The following is a 22,629-nucleotide window of genomic DNA, read 5'->3' on the forward strand; positions in this document are numbered from 1 at the left end:
TTTCTGTTCTGTGGCGGTTCTTTTTTTTTCCCGAAGGCTTGGCCGATCGTCTTCGGCTTAGGGGCTGCGTCTTGTGCAGTTTCTCCTTTTTTCTTCATGAGGAGGGTGAGTCCATAACTCTCTAAACAGTTGACTGAATGATTGTGTGAGTGTGTTGATTTAATGTGAACAATTCCATCAGTCCACCGAGACCGGTTTGTCAATTTCATTGGTCTGATCCATTTGTTAGCGGTATGTGACGCTCATGAAAAATCCACTAATTAGCCACAGCATTGTATAAAGTAGCGGTTTATATTTCTCATCCTCTTCCTCCTCCGACTTTTTTGCGCCCGTTCGTGGTGTAGGATTTCAGTTCTGTTTGGCGGCTCGATTCTTTTTCAAAGGCTTGGCCGATCGTCTTGGCTTGGGGTCTGCGTCACGTACATTTTATCCTTTTTCTTCATGACGAGGGTGAGTCCATAACGCTCTAAACAGTTGACTGAATGATTGTGTGAGTGTGTTTAATTTAATGTGAACAATTCAATTATTCCACCGCGACCTGTTGGTCAATTTCATTGGTCTGATACATTTGTTGGTGGTATGTGAAGCTCGTGAAAAATCCATAAATTAGCCACAGCATTGTATGAAGTAGCGGTTTGTATTTCTTCACCTGTTCCTCCTCCGACATTTTAGCGCTCGTTACTTGCGTAAAATCTCAGTTCCGTGTGGCGGCTCTTTTCATTTTCGAAGCCTTGGTCGATCTTCTTTGGCTTAGGGGCTGCGTCGTGTGCATTTTGTCCTTTTTTTTTCATGTCGAGGGTGAGTCCATAACGCTCCAAACCGTTGACTGATTGTGTGAGTGTGTAGGATTTAATGCGAATAATTCCATTTGTCCACCCTTACGCGTGTGTAAATTTCATTGGTCCGATCAATTTCTTGACGGCATGTGAAGCTTGTGAAAAATCCATTGATTAGCTGCAGCATTATATGAAGTTGCGGTTTATATTTCTCCTCCTTTTTCTCCCTTGACTGTTTAGCGCCCGTTAGTGGCGTGGGATTTCAGCTCGGTATGGCGGATTTTTTATTTTTCGTAGGCTTGGCTGATCGTCTTTGGCTTGGGGGCTGCGTCTTGTGAATTTTGTCCTTTTTTCTTCATGACGAGGGTGAGTCCACAACGCTCTAAACAGTTGACTGAATGATTGTGTGAGTGTGTTTGATTTAATGTGAACAATTCCATTAGTCCACTGTGACCCATTTGTCGATTTCATTGGTCTAATTTGTTGGCGGCATGTGATGCTCGTGAAAAATCCGTTCATTAGCCATAGCATTGTATAAGTAGCGAATTATATTTATTTTCTTTTTCCTCCTCCAACTTTTTAGCACCCGTTAGTGGCTTCAGATTTCAGCTCTGTATGGTGGCTCTTTTCTTTTTCGAAAGCTTGGCCGATCGCCTTTGGCTTGGGGGCTGCGTCGTGTGCATTTTTTGCTTTTTTTTCTTCATGACGAGGGTGAGTCCATAACGCTCTAAACAGTTGACTGACTGATTGTCTGAGTGTTGATTTAATGTGAACAATTCCATTAGTCCCCTCTTGACCCGATTGTCAATTTCATTTATTAGTCTGATAAATTTGTTGTCGGCTTGTGAAAAATCCATTAAATAGCCACATCATTGTATAAAGTAGCGATTTATATTACTTCTCCTCTTCCTCCTCCGACTTTTTAGTGCCCGTTCGTGGTGAAGGATTTCAGTTCTGTTTGGCGGCTCTTTTCTTTTTCGAATGCTTGCTCGATCGTCTTTGGCTTAGTGGATGCATGTTGTGCATTTTCTCCATTTTTCATCATGACGAGGGTGAGTCCATAACTCTCTAAACAGTTGACTGAATGATTGTGTGAGTGTGTTTAATTTAATGTGAACAATTCAATTAGTCCACCGCGACCTGTTGGTCAATTTCATTGGTCTGATACATTTGTTGGTGGTATGTGAAGCTTGTGAAAAATCCATTAATTAGCCACAGCAGTGTATGAAGTAGCGGTTTATATTTCTTCACCTGTTCCTCCTCCGACATTTTAGCGCTCGTTCGTGGTGTAGGATTTCAGTTCTGTGTGGCGGCTCTTTTCATTTTCGAAGGCTTGGTCGATCTTCTTTGGCTTAGGGGCTGCGTTTTGTGCATTTTCTCCTTTTTTCTTCATGACGAGGGTGAGTCCATAACAATCTAAACAGCTGACACACTTTGTGGGAGACAAACACAACTCATTAGCATTAAAGCCAACACACACACTAATGCTTATTATAACAGGTTACAACTGTCTCATTCATCACATCTCGATTTTTAAACAAGCCACTATTACTGTGTGTGAAATCGTTGAAAAATAGCACACCCGTTTCGACTAATTAGATGGGAAACCCATGCTGTTGTGTGTGTTTCTGCTCAGATGTTCACTGATGGGCTTCGACCTCAATCGCCACTGGCAGGACCCCTCTCCGTGGGCCCACCCCACGCTGCATGCTGTCAAGCAGCTGATCATACAGATGAGCCAAGACCCTGTGAGTCTGCAAACACACACACACACACACACACACACACACACACACACACACTTCATGGGGGCCTTGACAAACACAACACAAAAAGGCACAGTATTGACACTCATTACCGTTCCGTCAAGTCGTCAGAGATGCCGTCTCCTTGCAGCACTTATACCGAAAACTGTGTTGAAGTATCTGTATGCTCTTTTTTACATATTAGCCAGCAAAAGAAAAAAAATATATATGGAAACTAAAAGTTTTACAAGTGTATGTGACTCGGAAGTGTCAGGTTCAGACACTGATGACATCTATTAAAACAAACAAGAAGCAAGGAATCATGCGGAGACGTAATTCAATTTGGCTCAATGAGGAGAGACGTATCGGGCTGTACACTTAGTTTCAGTTCCAACCTACGCTCCAAGGCACAGCCCACGTGTTCCACTGTTTATTCGGGAGGTCCCTGGTTACATCACTGAAGGAAGCGGGGTAATTTCAGAAGCCCCAGTTGGACACAATATATGATTCTTCATGAAATGGAAACATGCTGACACTCGTGATATCGCCCTGTCTCTGCTTTGTCCGCATCAAGGCACTTCGATGTTCGCCCTTGGCAGTCAGCAGGCCAGGTCTGGACATAAACACTGATACGAGACGACTCGCAATCTTGGATTGCAAGTTGTCCCTTTGCACGGATAGAAAAGTGCAATTTCAGCACAATTGATAACTATTGCAACAGCCCTTAAGAGTTGTGTGAAAATTTATCCATAATTATTCTAACAGGAAGACATGTTCTGGACAATGTGAAGCACTTCACTTCTCCACATTTTGTTATGCCTCAGCCTTATTCCATAATGAAGTAAGTGGGTTTTTGTCCTCAAAATTCTACACGCAATACCCCATCATGAGAATGTGAAAAAAAGTTTTATTCTAGAGATTCTTGCAAATTTATGACAAATAAAAACTATAAATCAAATGTATGTAAGTATACACTGCCTTCCCATTCTGTTTCAACGGAAAATCCTTGGGATTTCCTCCAGTAAATTCGCCAAAACGCAGTTATTGAGTCGGTTTAGTTGATTGGAGAGCTAGGTTTTTACTAGTATTTTACCTGTTTTAAAATGTATTCATACTTTGTATAAACACCTGCTGGTGGTTGTCACAAGATGGTATCCTTTTGGAGTGTGTTGGTCAGGATTTCTGCATGTATCACCAAATCTAACGTAATATTTTAATGTGACTTAAAACAAATGTCTCACGAGAGATTATTTAAAAGTATGTCTAGACAAATTTGCTAGAATTTGACAATAATAATGTTGAATACCGTAACTAATGATAATAATAAATAAGCTTCTACTTTTGTTCCTACGCTTTAAACCCTGCGGATTATAAAACGGCGAATTAATGGATTTGTTTTCCTTGCCGATGGCCATAATGCAATTGGTCGAAAACAAAACAAGTCTGCCATGATTAGTAGTGTAGTGCTTAAGGAACACAGGGAAGAGTGGATGGTGAGATCGAAACGCGGATCGGTGTGGCGTCTTCAGTAATGCGGACGCTGAAGAAGGAGCTGAGCCAGAAGGCAAAGCTTTCAATTTACCGGTCGATCTACGTTCCCATCCTCACCTATGGTCATGAGCTTTGGGTTTTGACCAAAAGGACAAGATCACGGGTACAAGCGGCCCAAATTGCTTAAAGAACACGGTCGAGTGAGGGAAGAGTGGATCGTGAGATCGAAAGGCGGATCGTTGTGGGGTCTTCAGAAATGCGGACGCTGAGCCGGAAGGCAAAGCTCTCAAATTACTGGTCGATCTACGTTCCCATCCTCACCTATGGTCATGAGTTTTGGGTTATGACCGAAAGGACAAGATCACGGGTACAAGCGGCCCAAATTGCTTAAGGAACACGGTCGAGTGAGGGAAGAGTGGATGGTGAGATCGAAAGGCGGATCGGTGCGGCGTCTTCAGTAATGCGGACGTTGTACCGATTCGTTGTGGTGAAGAAGGAGCTGAGCCGGAAGGCAAAGCTTTCAATTTACCGGTCGATCTACGTTCCCATCCTCACCTATGGTCATGAGCTTTGGGTCATGACACAAAGGACAAGATCATGGGTAGAAGCGGCCGAAATTGCTTAAGGAACACGGTCGAGTGAGGGAAGAGTGGATCGCGAGATCGAAAGGCGGATCGGTGCGGGGTCTTCAGTAATGCGGACGCTGAGCCGGAAGGCAAAGCTCTCAATTTACCAGTCGATCTACGTTCCCATCCTCACCTATGGTCATGAGTTTTGGGTCATGACCGAAAGGATAAGATCACGGGTACAAGCGGCCCAAATGAGTTTGGGTCTCTCCCTTAGAGATAGGGTGAGAAGCTCTGCCATCCGGGAGGAACTCAAAGTAAAGCCGCTGCTCCTCCACATGGAGAGGAGCCAGATGAGGTGGTTCGGGCATCTGGTCAGGATGCCACCCGAACGCCTCCCTAGGGAGGTGTTTAGGACACGTCCAATCGGTAGGAGGCCACGGGGAAGACCCAGGACACGTTGGGAAGACTATGTCTCCCGGCTGGCCTGGGAACGCCTCGGGATCCCCCGGGAAGAGCTAGACCAAGTGGCTGGGGAGAGGGAAGTCTGGGCTTCCCTGCTTAGGCTGCTGAAAGATAAACCATTTTTAAGGTGAGCGTAAAGCCCGACAAAAGTAAAAAGTACTCATGATTCCAAAGGGTTGCAGTCTTTGAAACCCTGTAGAAAAACAAAGAGGCTCTTCATAAATGGTATGCATTCTCCCCGCACCTTGTTCTCCTGGTGGAAGAAGTAAACATAATGTTTAGGCTGATCAAAGGATGCAATTCACCACAATTGGAAAGGAAGTAGACCTCGGAGGCGGTCCAGGAGGTCTGCGTGGTGGTTTTTACGGCGCACGCGGCTTAGTCTGATGGTCGTCTCTCCCCTGCTTGCTTCAGCAGCTTTCCTCAAATCTCGTCTGCGCTCCTGCTCTGCGGGGGAGCGCGACTGGCGAGTCAGCGCCTCCTGAATGTCAGCGGGCCCTCCTGACCGTTCCCGGAGTCCTGATCCAGCCCGTTGCCGCGCTTTCGCTCGCCACACTGCAAAAACTGAAATCTAAATAAGGGTGATATTTGTTTATTTTCTGTCTGATAAGATCATTCTTTCTCACTGAGCAGGTTTTATGTTAGAGTCTAATACAAACCCTGTTTCCATATGAGTTGGGAAATTGTGTTAGATGTAAATATAAACAGAATACAATGATTTGCAAATCCTTTTCAACCCATATTCAGTTGAATATGTTACAAAGACAACATATTTGATGTTCAAACTCATAAACTTTTTCTTTTTGCAAATAATCATTAACTTAGAATTTCATGGCTGCCACACGTGCCAAAGTAGTTGGGAAAGGTAGCAATAAATACTGATAAAGTTGAGTAATGCTCATCAAGCACTTATTAAGTGCAATTGCAAAAAATTTAGGGATTTCAACATCTATGGTCTATAATATCATCAAAAGGTTCAGAGAATCTGGAGAAATCACTCACGTAAACGGCATGGCCGGAAACCAACATTGAATGACCGTGACCTTCCATTCCTCAGACGGCACTGTATCAAAAACCGACATCAGTCTCTAAAGGATATCACCACATGGACTCAGGAACACTTCAAAAAACCGCTGTCAGTAACTACAGTTTGTCGCTACATCTGTAAGTGCAAGTTAAAGCTCTACTATGCAAAGCGAAAGCCATTTATCAACAACATCCAGAAACGCCGCCAGCTTCTCTGGACCCGAGATCATCTAAGATGGACTGATGCAAAGTGGAAAAGTGTTCTGTGGTCTGACGAGTCCACTTTTCAAATTGTTTTTGGAAATATTTGACATCGTGTCATCCGGACCAAAGGGGAAGCGAACCATCCAGACTGTTATCGACGCAAAGTTGAAAAGCCAGCATGTGTGATGGTATGGGGGTGCATTAGTGCCCAAGGCATGGGTAACTTACATATCTGTGAAATCACCATTAATGCTGAAAGGTACATACAGGTTTTGGAATAACATATGTTGTCATCCAAGCAACGTTATCATGGATGCCCCTGCTTATTTCAGCAAGACAATGACAAGCTACATTCAGCACGTTTTACAACAGCGTGGCTTCGTAGTAAAAGAGTGCAGGTACTTTCCTGACCCGCCTGCAGTCCAGACCTGTCTCCCATGGAAAATGTGTGGCGCATTATGAAGCGTAAAATAGGACAGCGGAGACCCCGGACTGTTGAAGGACTGAAGCTCTACATAAAACAAGAATGGGAAAGAATTCCACTTTCAAAGCTTCAACAATTAGTTTCCTCAGTTCCCAAACGTTTATTGAGTGTTGTTAAAAGAAAAGGTGAGATAACACAGTGGTGAACATGCCCTTTCCCAACTACTTTGGCACGTGTTGCAGCCATGAAATTCTAAGTTAATTATTATTTGCAAAAAAAAAAATAAAGTTTATGAGTTTGAACATCAAATATGTTGTCTTTGTAGCATATTCAACTGAATATGGCTTGAAAAGGATTTGCAAATCATTGTATTTTGTTTATATTTACATCCAACACAATTTCCCAACTCATATGGAAACAGGGTTTGTATTTTGGGGGTTCATTGAGGTTAACTGATTTGTTTTGGAAAGTCTTGACAAGCTGAATTTTCTTGTTCTATTGGCAGATAATTTTGCTTCATTCACATAAATTACCCCTCAATTTTGTATTTTTTGTCTTATTTTTGAACACCGACTTTTTGCAGTGTACCTATCAGCGGCGCCGCTGAAAGGAAGGGCGAGGGCGTTTTTTTTTTCTTTTTTTCCTCCTTCTTCTTGGTTTCCGATGTTAATTATAAGCAGAGTAGCAGGTTGCCGGGATTACTGAAGGTCAGCGTGTGTCCTGGGAATACTCTCGCCTCCGGTGCACTTGTCTAATCCCGATAAGGGAGGCGGCGGGCAGGGCGGGCCAAAGATGGGGTGGGGCACGAGGCTGGAATCGGGCAGATTAACCTCCCCCCCCCAGCATTGACACTCTGATCGATAAACTGTGTCATGACGGCGGGATCCACTCCTTGCTGTCATTCACACACCGCCTCGTACACCTTTTTTATTTTCTATTTCATTACAACACATCTGCACACTTTTCTGGGGGGAGGGTGTGCAACGAATCCAGTTGTGAAATTTCCTTGCTCCTAAATATTCCAAAAGTCAAGCAAGAAAAGGGAAGAGTTTGGGAACAACAGCAACTCAGCCAACAAGTGGTAGGTCAGGTAAACTGACAGAGAGGTCTGCATAGTGCAAAGACTTTCTGCACAGTCACTTGCAACAGAGCTCCAAACTTCATGTGACCTTCCAATTAGCCCACGTACAGTACGCAGAGAGCTTCTTGGAATGGGTTTCCATGGCCGAGCAGCTGCATCTAAGCCATACATAAACTAGTCCAATGCAAAGATGGGAATGCAGTATTGTAAAGCACGTCACCACTGGACTCTAGAGCAGTGGAGACGCCTTCTCTGGACCAGGGGTCTTCAATCCGGTGCCCGCGGGCACCAGGTCGCCCGTAAGGACCAGATGGGTCTAAAAATAGCTCAAACAGCAGCACTTACAGTGAGCTGCCTCCATCCATCCATCCATTTTCTACCGCTTATTCCCTTTTGGGGTCACGGGGGGCGCTGGCGCCTATCTCAGCTACAATCAGGCGGAAGGCGGTGTACACCCTGGACAAGTCGCCACCTCATCAAAGCCTCTATTTTTTAAATTTTATTTATTTACTAGCAAGCTGGTCTCTCTTTGCTGGACATTTTTAATTCTAAGAGAGACAAAACTCAAATAGAATTTGAAAATCCAAAAAAGATTTTAAAGACTTGGTCTTCACTTATTTAAATAAATTCATTTATTTTGTTTACTTTGCTTCTTATAACTTTCAGAAAGACAATTTTAGAGAAAATATACAACCTTAAAAATGATTTTAGGACGATGAGGTGGCGACTTGTCCAGGGTGTACCCCGCCTTCTGCCCGATTGTAGCTGAGTTAGGCGCCAGCGCCCCCCGTGACCCCAAAAGGGAATAAGCGGTAGAAAAATGGATGGATGGATTTTTAAACACATATACCTTTTTACCTTTTAAATTCCTTCCTCTTTTTTCCTGACAATTTAAATCAATGTTCAAGTGAATTTGTTTTTTTTATTGTAAAGAATAATAAATACATTTTAATTTAATTCTTAATTTTAGCTTCTGTTTTTTCGACAAATAATATTTGTGTAATATTTATTATGATTAAAATAAAATAAAAAATATTCCGGAAAATCTAGAAAATCTGTAGAAACAAATTTAAATCTTATTTAAGTGGGGCGGTTTAGCTCGGTTGGTAGAGTGGCCGTGCCAGCAACTTGAGGGTTGCAGGTTCAATTCCCGCTTCTGCCAACCTAGTCACTGCCATTGTGTCCTTGAGCAAGACACTTTACCCACCTGCTCCCAGTGCCACCCACACTGCTTTAAATGTAACTTAGATAGTAATGCGCTTTGAGTCACTAGAGAAAAAGCGCTATATAAATATAATTCACTTCACTTCACATTTCAAAGTCTCTTGAATTTCTTTTACAATTTTTGTTCTGGAAAATCTAGAAGAAATAATGATTTGTCTTTGTTAAAAATATAGCTTGGTCCAATTTGTTATATATTCTAACAAAGTGCAAATTGGATTTTAACCTATTTAAAACATTTCATCAAAATGTTTTAATTAATCTTAATCCGGAAAAATAACTAATGATGTTCCATAAATTCTTTTTTTAATTTTTTCAAAAAGATTCGAATTAGCTTGTTTTTCTCTTAATTTTTTTCCCTTGAATTTTGAATTTTAAAGAGTCAAAATTGAAGATAAACTATGTTTCAAATTTTGATTTTCATTTTTTTCGGGTTTTCTCCTCTTTTAAACCGTTCAATTAAGCGTTTTTTTTCATCATTTATTCTCTACAAAAAAAACTTCCTTGAAAGGAAAAAAAATCTACGACGGAATATGTATATAAATTTATTTCAATTGAGCAAATTGGCTATTTCTGGCAATTTATTTAAGTGTGTATCAAACTGGTAGCCCTTTGCATTAATCAGTACCCAAGAAGTAGCTCTTGCTTTCAAAAAGGTTGCTGACCCCTGCTCTGGACTGATCCCGCTTTTCCATCTAGCAATCTGATGGACCAGAGGTGAAGTGAATTATATTTATATAGCGCTTTTCTCAAGTGACTCAAAGCGCTTTACATAGTGAAACCCAATATCTAAGTTATATTTAAACCAGTGTGGGTGGCACTGGGAGCAGGTGGGGTAAAGTGTCTTGCCCAAGGACACAACGGCAGTAACTAGGATGGCACAAGCGGGAATCAAACCTGCAACCCTCAAGTTGCTGGCACGGCCACTCTACCAACCGAGCTATGCCGGTTGCCAGGAGAACGCTACATTTCGGACTGCATTGTGCCGAGTGTGAAATTTGGTGGAGGAGGAATTACGGAGTTGGGTTGTTTTTCAGGAGTTGTGTTGGCCCCTTAGTTCCAGTGAAAGGAACTTTGAATTCTCCAGGATACCAAAACTTGTTGGACAATTCCATTCCCCCAACTGTGTGGGAACAGTTTGGAGTGGGCCCCTTTGTGTCTTCCAACATGAGCAAGGTCCATAAAGACATGAATGACGAAGTCTGGTGTTGATGAACTTGACTGGCCTGCACAGAGTCCTGACCTGAACCCGACAGAACACTTTTGGGATGAATTAGAACAGAGACTGAGATCCAGGCCTTCTCACCCAACATCAGTGTGTGACCTCATCAATGTGCTTTTGGAAGAATGGTGGAAAGTTCCTATAAACACACTACGCACCCTTGTGGACAGCCTTACAAGTGTCAGGATTGTCCCTGACAGGGCTGGATTATTCTGTCAGAGTTAGTTTGTGACAAACCCCAAGATGCAGAGCAGAACGCAGACATTGAGTAAGGAAACATGATTTAATTAAAATACTAGAACAAGAACAAAACAAAAGGATACTAAGAAAAAGTGTGCACGAGGCGGATAACAAACTAAAAAAAGAGCTAGCATGGGAGCTAGGCTGTTGCCCCCGCGGAAGAAGATGGAAAATCTGAGAATCTAAATTATTTTTTTGACACCCTTAATTTTCAGTCTGAAATCCGAGTCTAGATCTTCCGCACGTCCGCTGCAATTATCCAGGTCGTCATTATTTATGGGACTGGACACGTGCTGCCAGGTCGACCCCCAATTGACGGCGTATTTGACCCCGCTCCCGTCCGTCGCCTCATTACCTCGCTGATAATTGCCTTCTAACATGATTTAATTTAAATACTAGAACAAGAACAAAACAAAAGGAAACTAACAAAAAGCGCGCACGAGGCGAATAACAAACTAAAAAAGAGCTAGCATGGGAGCTAGGCAACCCCCGCGACCTGACCTCGGATAAGCGGAAGAAAATGGAAAATCTGAAAATCTAAATTACTTTTTTGACACCCCTAATTTTCAGTCTGAAATCCCAGTCTAGATCTTCCGCATGTCCGCTGCAATTATCCAGGTCGTCATTATTTATGGGACTGGACACGTGCTGCCAGGTCGACCCCCAATTGACGGCGTATTTGACCCCGCTCCCGTCCGTCGCCTCATTACCTCGCTGATAATTGCCTTCGGTCTTGGTGTAGATCCGGGGGGGCTTGGTTTGGCCGACCTCTTCCTGTGTCCTGTTTGTCGCTCTTGCTGTCGCCAGTTCTTCCCATCAGACACGCCGGTGGTGCGCCGCCTGATGCCCACCTCGCTGCCAGATCTCATGCTCGTTTAGCCGGGGGGGTTTGGGGGGGTCCGTTAACAGGAGCTCGGCGGCACTTATGGCAGAGCAGTTAGTCCTCCTTTCCTGCCAAATCTCTTTGATTATCAGTGATAAGAATACCGGGAATAACAGTAAAGGTAAAAACTCTGTTTCCATATGAGTTGGGAAATGGTGTTAGAGGTAAATATAAACAGAATACAATGATTTGCAAATCCTTTTCAAGCCATATTCAGTTGAATATGCTACAAAGACAACATATTTGATGTTCAAACTCATAAACTTTTTTTTTTTTGCAAATAATCATTAACTTTAGAATTTGATGCCCAGCAACACATGCCAAAGTAGTTGGGAAAGGGCATGTTCACCACTGTGTTACATCACCTTTTCTTTTAACAACACTCAATAAACGTTTGGGAACTGAGGAAGCTAATTGTTGAAGCTTTGAAAGTGGAATTCTTTCCCATTCTTGTTTTATGTAGAGCTTCAGTCCTTCAACAGTCCAGGGTCTCCGCTGTCCTATTTTACGCTTCATAATGCACCACACATTTTCCATGGGAGACAGGTCTGGACTGCAGGCGGGCCAGGAAAGTACCCAAACTCTTTTTTTTATGAAACCACGCTGTTGTAAAACGTGGCTTGGCATTGTCTTGCTGAAATAAGCAGGGGCGTCCATGATAACATTGCTTGGATGACAACATATGTTGTTCCAAAACCTGTATGGACCATTCAGCATTAATGGTGCCTTCACAGATGTGTAAGTTACCCATGCCTTGGGCACTAATACACCCCCATACCATCACACATGCTGGCTTTTACACTTTGCACCTAAAACAATCCGAATGGTTATTTTCCTCTTTGTTCCGGAGGACACCATGTCCACAGTTTCCAATTATAATTTGAAATGTGACTCGTCAGACCTCAGAACACTTTTCCACTTTGCATCAGTCCATCTTAGATGAGCTCGGGCCCAGCGAAGCCGGCGGCGTTCCTGGGTGTTGTTGATAAATGGGTTTTGCTTTGCATAATAGAGTTTTAACTTGCACTTACAGATGTAGCGACAAACTGTAGTTACTGACAGTGGTTTTATGAAGTGTTCCTGAGCCCATGTGGTGATATCCTTACACACTGATGTCGGTTTTTGATGCCTGAGTAATCAAAGGTCTGTAATATCGCTTACGTGCAGTGATTTGTCCAGATTCTCTGACCTTTTGATGATTTTACGGACCGTAGATGGTAAAATCCCTAAATTCCTTGCAATAGCTCGTTGAGAAATGTTGTTCTAAACTGTTTGACAATTTGCTTACAAAGTGGTGACCCTCACCCCATCCTTGTTTGTGAATGACTTAGCATTTCATGGAAGCTGCTTTTATAGCCAATCATGGCACCCACCTGTTCCAATTAGCCTGCACACCCGTGGGATGTTCCAAATAAGTGTTTGATGAGCATTCCTCAACTTAATCAGTATTTATTGCCACCTTTTCCAACTTCTTTGTCACATGTTGCTGGCATCAAAATCTAAAGTTAATGATTATTTGCAAAAAAAATAAAAATTAAGTTTTATGAGTTTGAACATCAAATATGTTGTCTTTGTAGCATATTCAACTGAATATGGCTTGAAAAGGATTTGCAAATCATTGTATTCTGTTTATATTTACATCTAACACAATTTCCCAACTCATATGGAAACGGGGTTTGTATATTATTGGTAAACTTTTTGACTCTAGAGCTATGGAGCACACGGTATAGAAGCCACACCCACAAAAGGTTACATTATCCAGATGCTAATCGCACCAAACTATAAGACACACATATTTACACAGAAAGATTTGGTCATATTTTACATATCTTAACTGTTTCCAAATGGCGTCTGTAACACTGCAGTAAAACGGCTGATCAAACAAAACAGAAGTCCCTCGTCATGGACCAGCTAGCTGCAGAAGCTAGCTCTCTAATCAGCCTAACAGACTCAATTAAACGACGGTGAGGTTTTGTTGAATTTGTGAAACTGAAACAATCCCAAAATAATGCCTTGTAAGTTAATAATACTAACACTCGTAAAAGTGATAGCAATATTAGCTAATGCTAACAACTTCATTACATTATAATAGCTTGTGCAAAAATGTGCATGAAAACACTCCCACAGACAAGTAAGAATTGTTATAGTTATATTTATAAAACCTCCAAACGCTGCCTGGGGCGATGAATTGAGAATTCATACGGGTAGAACGCTAATGGACGGCTGGAAGACGGTACAGCACTTAGACTTCCGGTTCAAGCTCAGTCCAAACACACTTTTCCAAAAGATGGATCCATAGCACAAACAACAACACACCTCTTCTTTTGTTTTTTTCAACTAATCGACAAAGAAAAATCCATACATTCGCCGTTTTATAAGCCGCAGGGTTCAAAGCGTAGGAAAAAAGTAGCATTATTTATTATCATTATTATTATTTACAATATTCAACATTATTATTGTCAAATTCTTACAAATTTGCCTTAGACATGCTTTTGACTAACGATCTCTCCTGAGACATTTGTTTTAAGTTACCATAAAAATATTACATTAGATTTGGATCCGAGCCAAGGATGTCGTTCTGGCTTGTGCAGCCCTTTGAGACACGGTTTAGTAAGTAAGTAAGACGGTTTAGTAAGTAGGAATTGTTGTAGTTGTATTCATAAAACCTACAAATGCTGCTTAGGGCGATGAATTGAGAATCCATACAGGTAGAAAGGCTATGGACGGCAGGAAGACTGAACGGAACTTGGAGTTCAGTCCAAACAGACTTTTCCAAAAGATGGCGCTATAGCACAAACAACAACACACTTCTTGTTTTGTTTTTTTCAACTAATTGGCAAAGAAAAATCCATTAATTCGCTGTTTTATAAACCGCAGGTTTCAAAGCGTAGGGAAAAAAAGTATAAGCTTATTTATTATCATTATTATTATTTACAGTATTCAACATTATCATTGTCAAATGCTGACAAATTTGCCTTAGACATGATTTTGACTAACGATCTCTCGTAAGACATTTGTTTTAAGTTACAATAAAAATATTACATAAGATTTGGATCCGAGCCAAGGATTTTGTTGTGGCTTGTGCAGCCCTTTGAGACACGGTTTAGTAAGTAAGAATTGTTGTAGTTGTATTTATAGAACCTACAAACGCTGCTTAGGGCGATGAATTGAGAATCCATACGGGTAGAAATGCTATGGACGGCTGGAAGACGGTACAGCACTTGGACTTCCGGTTCAAAGCTCAGTCCAAACAGACTTTTCCAAAAGATGGCACCATAGCACAAACAATAACACACCTTGTTTTGGTTTTTTTTCAACTAATCGGTCAAGAAAAATCCATTAATTCGCAGTTTTATAAGCCGCAGGGTTCAAAGCGTTGGAAAAAAGTATCAGCTTTTTTATTATCATAATTATTATTTACAATATTCAACATTATCATTGTCAAATGCTGACAAATTTGCCTTAGACATGATTTTGACTAACGATCTCTCGTAAGACATTTGTTTTAAGTTACCATAAAAATATTACATTAGATTTGGATCCGAGCCGAGGATGTCGTTGTGGCTTGTGCAGCCCTTTGAGACACGGTTTAGTAAGTAAGAATTGTTGTAGTTGTATTTATAAAACCTACAAACGCTGCTTAGGGCGATGAATTGAGAATCCATACGGGTAGAAATGCTATGGACGGCTGGAAGACGGAACGGAACTTGGAGTTCTGTCTAAACAGACTTTTCCAAAAGATGGCGCTATAGCACAAACAACAACACACTTCTTGTTTTGTTTTTTTCAACTAATTGGCAAAGAAAAATCCATTAATTCGCTGTTTTATAAACCGCAGGTTTCAAAGCGTAGGAAAAAAAGTATAAGCTTATTTATTATCATTATTATTATTTACAGTATTCAACATTATCATTGTCAAATGCTGACAAATTTGCCTTAGACATGATTTTGACTAACGATCTCTCGTAAGACATTTGTTTTAAGTTACAATAAAAATATTACATAAGATTTGGATCCGAGCCAAGGATTTTGTTGTGGCTTGTGCAGCCCTTGAGACACGGTTTAGTAAGTAAGAATTGTTGTAGTTGTATTTATAGAACCTACAAACGCTGCTTAGGGCGATGAATTGAGAATCCATACGGGTAGAAATGCTATGGACGGCTGGAAGACGGTACAGCACTTGGACTTCCGGTTCAAAGCTCAGTCCAAACAGACTTTTCCAAAAGATGGCGCCATAGCACAACAATAACACACCTTGTTTGTTTTTTTTTCAACTAATCGATCAAGAAAAATCATTAATTCGCCGTTTTATAAACCGCAGGGTTCAAAGCGTAGGAAAAAAAGTGGCAGCTTATTTATTATCATTATTATTATTTACAGTATTCAACATTATCATTGTCAAATGCTGACAAATTTGCCTTAGACATGATTTTGACTAACGATCTCTCGTAAGACATTTGTTTTAGTTACAATAAAAATATTACATAAGATTTGATCCGAGCCAAGGATTTTGTTGTCGGCTTGTGCAGCCCTTTGAGACACGGTTTAGTAAGAAGAATTGTTGTAGTTGTATTTATAAAACCTACAAACGCTGCTTAGGGCGATGAATTGAGAATCCATACGGGTAGAAACGCTATGGACGGCTGGAAGACGGTACAGCACTTGGACTTCCGGTTCAAAGCTCAGTCCAAACAGACTTTTCCAAAAGATGGCACCATAGCACAAACAATAACACACCTTGTTTTGGTTTTTTTTCAACTAATCGGTCAAGAAAAATCCATTAATTCGCAGTTTTATAAGCCGCAGGGTTCAAAGCGTTGGAAAAAAGTATCAGCTTTTTTATTATCATAATTATTATTTACAATATTCAACATTATCATTGTCAAATGCTGACAAATTTGCCTTAGACATGATTTTGACTAACGATCTCTCGTAAGACATTGTTTTAAGTTACCATAAAAATATTACATTAGATTTGGATCCGAGCCGAGGATGTCGTTGTGGCTTGTGCAGCCCTTTGAGACACGGTTTAGTAAGTAAGAATTGTTGTAGTTGTATTTATAAAACCTACAAACGCTGCTTAGGGCGATGAATTGAGAATCCATACGGGTAGAAATGCTATGGACGGCTGGAAGACGGAACGGAACTTGGAGTTCTGTCTAAACAGACTTTTCCAAAAGATGGCGCTATAGCACAACAACAACACACTTCTTGTTTTGTTTTTTTCAACTAATTGGCAAAGAAAAATCCATTAATTCGCTGTTTTATAAACCACAGGGTTCAAAGCGTAGGAAAAAAAGTATAAGCTTATTTATTATCATTATTATTATTTACATTATTCAACATTATCATTGGCCATTGCTGACAAATTTGCCTTAGACATGATTTTGACTAACGATCTCTCGTAAGACATTGTTTAAGTTACCATAAAAATATTACATTAGATTTGGATTCGAGCCGAGGATTTTGTTGTGGCTTGTGCAGCCTTTGAGACACGGTTTTAGTAAGTAAGAATTGTTGTAGTTGTATTTATAAAACCTACAAACGCTGCTTAGGGCGATGAATTGAGAATCCATACAGGTAGAAACGCTATGGACGGCTGGAAGACGGAACGGAACTTGGAGTTCTGTCTAAACAGACTTTTCCAAAAGATGGCGCTATAGCACAAACAACAACACACCTTGTTTTGCTTTTTTTCCAACTAATCGGTCAAGAAAAATCTATTAATTCGCCGTTTTATAAGCTGCAGAGTTCAAAGCGTAGGAAAAAAAGTATCCGCTTATTTATTATCATTATTATTATTTACATTATTCAACATTATCATTGGCCATTGCTGACAAATTTGCCTTAGACATGATTTTGACTAACGATCTCTCGTGAGACATTTGTTTTAAGTTACAATAAAAATATTACATTAGATTTGGATCCGAGCCAAGGATGTCGTTGTGGCTTGTGCAGCCCTTTGAGACACTCATGATTTAGGGCTGTATAAGTAAAGATTGATTGATACATGCAGAAATGTCTGAAGGATATCGTCTTGTGACGACGGCCAGCAGTTATTTCTACAAAGTATTAATCCACTTGAGAAGAGCTGAGATACCAGTCAAGTCCCTCCGAGGCTCCGCCCCTCTGAAGGCCAGCAGTTTGACGGAAGTCCATCATTCTGAGCGTTGGTCAGCAGCCAGGCGGCCATGCGAGGAGCTATAATCTGTTCTCAGGCCGGCCTCTTCTTTGTTTTGAAAGAGAGAAATGGCGAAGGATAAAAGGGAGCTGGAACAAAAAAAGAAAAAGACGTCGGGAGAAACAAATGGACCCATCTTCTGGGTAAAGCATTGCTTTTCCAGCTCGTTTGTCAAATGCAGAAAAGGAATTCACTTTGATTGGCTGATTAGCTCGCGCATTCATCACCGCCTGACGTCTCCCCGACTATTGGACGCCGCCATTTTGGACCATTTGTTAAAGATGACACCCATCTTTGCCGCCTTTTTAATATCGGAAAATTAACCCCCCCCCCCCAAAGAAACAAACACATTACGTGCTTGTCGAGGCACCGTGATGAATTCTGCACCCTGATTTGGTTAAAATACTGACCTTTCGCTCCCTCTTGCGTGTGTTCAAATGTTCTCTTCCCAAACATTTCCCCCGTGCATCCTCCGCCGTTTTGAACGCAAACTTACATCTGTCGGGAGAATCACTATAGAACCTTTTTGGCTGAGAGAGCCATGAAAGCCAAATATTTCAAAATATATTTCCGTGAGAGGCATATCATATTTTTTAACACTGAATACAACTAAATGCGTGCATTTTTAAGTAAGACCAACATTTTTAGAGTATAATAAGTCTTTTATTCTTTTTAATAACATTGTTATTCTGAAGCTAACCAATAATAAATCAAATGTCATGTCTGTTGATCATGTTTTTGTTTGGCCATGTGCTGTTTGTCCTTTGGACTCTTTAAGTTCCTGTTTTTTTCCACTCCCTTGTCTGGTTTCCTTGGTTACTCATTTTGTCCACCTGTCTCTGGTGGACAAAATACCCGCTCACCTGCTTCCCGAGCACTAATCAGAGGCAGCATTTAAGCTTGTCTTTGCCAGTCAGTCGCCCTGGCGTCAATGTGATCTTTTCTTGCTCTGTGCTGACTTGTTTCATGCCATGCCAAGCAAGTTTTGTTTGATTTATGTTCATAGTCTGTTTATGCGTTAGCTTTCTTCCTTAGCCCAAGCGATTTTTGTTTGCATCTTTTTTTTAGTTTAAATTAAGTCATGTTTTTACCTAAATGCCATGTCCCGAGTAGTCCGTCTGCCTTCCTGGGAGACCGACTCCGCAGCAAGCTGCGACCCTCCCCCCCCCCCCCACATCATGACATAAAATACTTCTTACCATTTATGCGACTTTTTGAACAGGTGCGGTAGGAAACGGATGGATGGAGCCATGAAAGCCAAATATTTCAAAATGTATTTCCGTGAGAGCCATATCATATTTTTCAACACTGAATACAACTAAATGTGTGCATTTTTAAGTAAGACCAACATTTTTAGAGTATAATAAGTCTCTTATTCTTTTTCATAACATTGTTATTCTGAAGCTAACCAATAATAAATCAAATGTCATGTCTGTTGATCATGTTTTTGTTTGGCCATGTGCTGTTTGTTCTTTGGACTCTTTAAGTTCCTGTTTTTTTCCACTCCCTTGTCTGGGTTCCTTGGTTACTCATTTTGTCCACCTGTCTCTGGTGGACAAAATGCCCGCTCACCTGCTTCTCGAGCACTAATCGGAGGCAGTGTTTAAGCTCGTGTTTGCCAGTCAGTCGCCCTGGCGTCAATGTGATCTTTTCTCGCTCTGTGCTGACTTGTTTCATGCCTTGCCATAGTTTCCTGCTTCATGCCATGCCAAGTAAGTTTTGTTTGATTTATGTTCATAGTCTGTTTATGCGTTAGCTTTGTTCTTTAGCCCAAGTTGTGCCTCCGCTGTGAGCGATTTTTGTTTGTATCTTTTTTTAGTTTAAATTAAGTCATGTTTTTACCTGAATGCCATGTCCCGAGTAGTCCGTCTGCCTTCCTGGGAGACCGACTCCGCAGCAAGCTGCGACCCCCCCCACATCATGACATAAAATACTTCTTACCATTTATGCGACTTTTTGAACAGGTGCGGTAGGAAACGGATGGATGGAGCCATGAAAGCCAAATATTTCAAAATGTATTTCCGTGAGAGCCATATCATATTTTTTAACACTGAATACAACTAAATGCTGCATTTTTAAGTAAGACCAACATTTTTAGAGTATAATAAGTCTCTTATTATTTTTCATAACATTGTTATTCTGAAGCTAACCAATAATAAATCAAATGTCATGTCTGTTGATCATGTTTTTGTTTGGCCATGTGCTGTTTGTCCTTTGGACTCTTTAAGTTCCTGTTTTTTTTCCACTCTCTTGTCTGGTTTCCTTGGTTACTCATTTTGTCCACCTGTCTCTGGTGGACAAAATGCCCGCTCACCTGCTTCCCGAGCACTAATCAGAGGCAGTATTTAAGCTTGTCTTTGCCAGTCAGTCGCCCTGGCGTCAATGTGATCTTTTCTTGCTCTGTGCTGACTTGTTTCATGCCTTGCCATAGTTTCGTGCTTCATGCCATGCCAAGTAAGTTTTGTTTGATTTATGTTCATAGTCTGTTTATGCGTTAGCTTTCTTCCTTAGCCCAAGCGATTTTTGTTTGCATCTTTTTTTTAGTTTAAATTAAGTCATGTTTTTACCTAAATGCCATGTCCCGAGTAGTCCGTCTGCCTTCCTGGGAGACCGACTCCGCAGCAAGCTGCGACCCTCCCCCCCCCCCCCACATCATGACATAAAATACTTCTTACCATTTATGCGACTTTTTGAACAGGTGCGGTAGGAAACGGATGGATGGAGCCATGAAAGCCAAATATTTCAAAATGTATTTCCGTGAGAGCCATATCATATTTTTTAACACTGAATACAACTAAATGCGTGCATTTTTAAGTAAGACCAACATTTTTAGAGTATAATAAGTCTCTTATTCTTTTTAATAACATTGTTATTCTGAAGCAAAACCAATAATAAATCAAATGTCATGTCTGTTGATCATGTTTTTGTTTGGCCATGTGCTGTTTGTCTTTTGGACTCTTTAAGTTCCTGTTTTTTTTCCACTCCCTTGTCTGGTTTCCTTGGTTCCTCATTTTGTCCACCTGTCTCTGGTGGACAAAATGCCCGCTCACCTGCTTCCCGAGCACTAATCAGAGGCAGTATTTGAGCTTGTCTTTGCCAGTCAGTCGCCCTGGCGTCAATGTGATCTTGTCTTGCTCTGTGCTGACTTGTTTCATGCCTTGCCATAGTTTCGTGCTTCATGCCATGCCAAGTAAGTTTTGTTTGATTTATGTTCATAGTCTGTTTATGCGTTAGCTTTCTTCCTTAGCCCAAGTTATGCGAGCAATTTTTTTTTTTTTTTAGTTTAAATTAAATCATGTTTTTACCTAAATGCCATGTCCCGAGTAGTCCGTCTGCCTTCCTGGGAGACCGACTCCGCAGCAAGCTGCGACCCCCCCATCATGACATAAAATACTTCTTACCATTAATGCGACTTTTTGAACAGGTGCGGTAGGAAACGGATGGATGGAGCCATGAAAGCCAAATATTTCAAAATGTATTTCCGTGAGAGCCATATCATATTTTTTAACACTGAATACAACTAAATGTGTGCATTTTTAAGTAAGACCAACATTTTTAGAGTATAATAAGTCTCTTATTCTTTTTAATAACATTGTTATTCTGAAGCTAACCAATAATAAATCAAATGTCATGTCTGTTGATCATGTTTTTGTTTGGCCATGTGCTGTTTGTCCTTTGGACTCTTTAAGTTCCTGTTTTTTTCCACTCCCTTGTCTGGTTTCCTTGGTTACTCATTTTGTCCACCTGTCTCTGGTGGACAAAATGCCCGCTCACCTGCTTCCCGAGCACTAATCAGAGGCAGTATTTAAGCTTGTCTTTGCCAGTCAGTCGCCCTGGCATCAATGTGATCTTTTCTTGCTCTGTGCTGACTTGTTTCATGCCTTGCCATAGTTTCGTGCTTCATGCCATGCCAAGCAAGTTTTGTTTGATTTATGTTCATAGTCTGTTTATGCGTTAGCTTTCTTCCTTAGCCCAAGCGATTTTTGTTTGCATCTTTTTTTTAGTTTAAATTAAGTCATGTTTTTACCTAAATGCCATGTCCCGAGTAGTCCGTCTGCCTTCCTGGGAGAACGACTCCGCAGCAAGCTGCGACCCCCCCATCATGACATAAAATACTTCTTACCATTAATGCGACTTTTTGAACAGGTGCGGTAGGAAACGGATGGATGGAGCCATGAAAGCCAAATATTTCAAAATGTATTTCCGTGAGAGCCATATCATATTTTTTAACACTGAATACAACTAAATGTGTGCATTTTTAAGTAAGACCAACATTTTTAGAGTATAATAAGTCTCTTATTCTTTTTAATAACATTGTTATTCTGAAGCTAACCAATAATAAATAACATGTCATGTCTGTTGATCATGTTTTTGTTTGGCCATGTGCTGTTTGTCCTTTGGACTCTTTAAGTTCCTGTTTTTTTCCACTCCCTTGTCTGGTTTCCTTGGTTACTCATTTTGTCCACCTGTCTCTGGTGGACAAAATGCCCGCTCACCTGCTTCCCGAGCACTAATCAGAGGCAGTATTTAAGCTTGTCTTTGCCAGTCAGTCGCCCTGGCATCAATGTGATCTTTTCTTGCTCTGTGCTGACTTGTTTCATGCCTTGCCATAGTTTCGTGCTTCATGCCATGCCAAGCAAGTTTTGTTTGATTTATGTTCATAGTCTGTTTATGCGTTAGCTTTCTTCCTTAGCCCAAGCGATTTTTGTTTGCATCTTTTTTTTAGTTTAAATTAAGTCATGTTTTTACCCAAATGCCATGTCCCGAGTAGTCCGTCTGCCTTCCTGGGAGAACGACCCCCCCCCCATCATGACATAAAATACTTCTTACCATTAATGCGACTTTTTGAACAGGTGCGGTAGGAAACGGATGGATGGATTTAAATGCATGAGAATGTTTTGTATTTTGAACGTTATTTTTAGCACTGTGAATTCCAGCGGAATTATTCATAATTATGGTGTTAAGCAATGTCAGCTAAGATTTATCTGAGAGCCAGATGCAGTCATCAAAAGAGCCACATCTGGCTCTAGAGCCATAGGTTCCCTACCCCTGTTCTAGAAGGACGAGAAAACCGGAACATGTCTAATCGCTACCTATCTTGAAT

General features: G+C 41.0%; 1 protein-coding gene across 3 annotated transcripts in view; it reads left to right on the plus strand.

Moving 5' to 3' along the window:
- Window positions 1-22,629, plus strand: part of agbl4 (AGBL carboxypeptidase 4) — an 861,886-nt gene that overhangs the window by 787,315 nt on the left and 51,942 nt on the right. For all 3 annotated transcript variants that reach the window (XM_061882975.1, XM_061882976.1, XM_061882977.1), the window contains exon 9: window positions 2,413-2,524. In XM_061882975.1, coding sequence (XP_061738959.1) covers window positions 2,413-2,524 — 112 coding nt within the window. The remainder of the gene's footprint in view (window positions 1-2,412; window positions 2,525-22,629) is intronic.

The sequence above is a fragment of the Nerophis ophidion genome, linkage group LG22 (assembly GCF_033978795.1).
Source record: "Nerophis ophidion isolate RoL-2023_Sa linkage group LG22, RoL_Noph_v1.0, whole genome shotgun sequence".
Classification (NCBI taxonomy): Eukaryota; Metazoa; Chordata; class Actinopteri; order Syngnathiformes; family Syngnathidae; genus Nerophis; species Nerophis ophidion.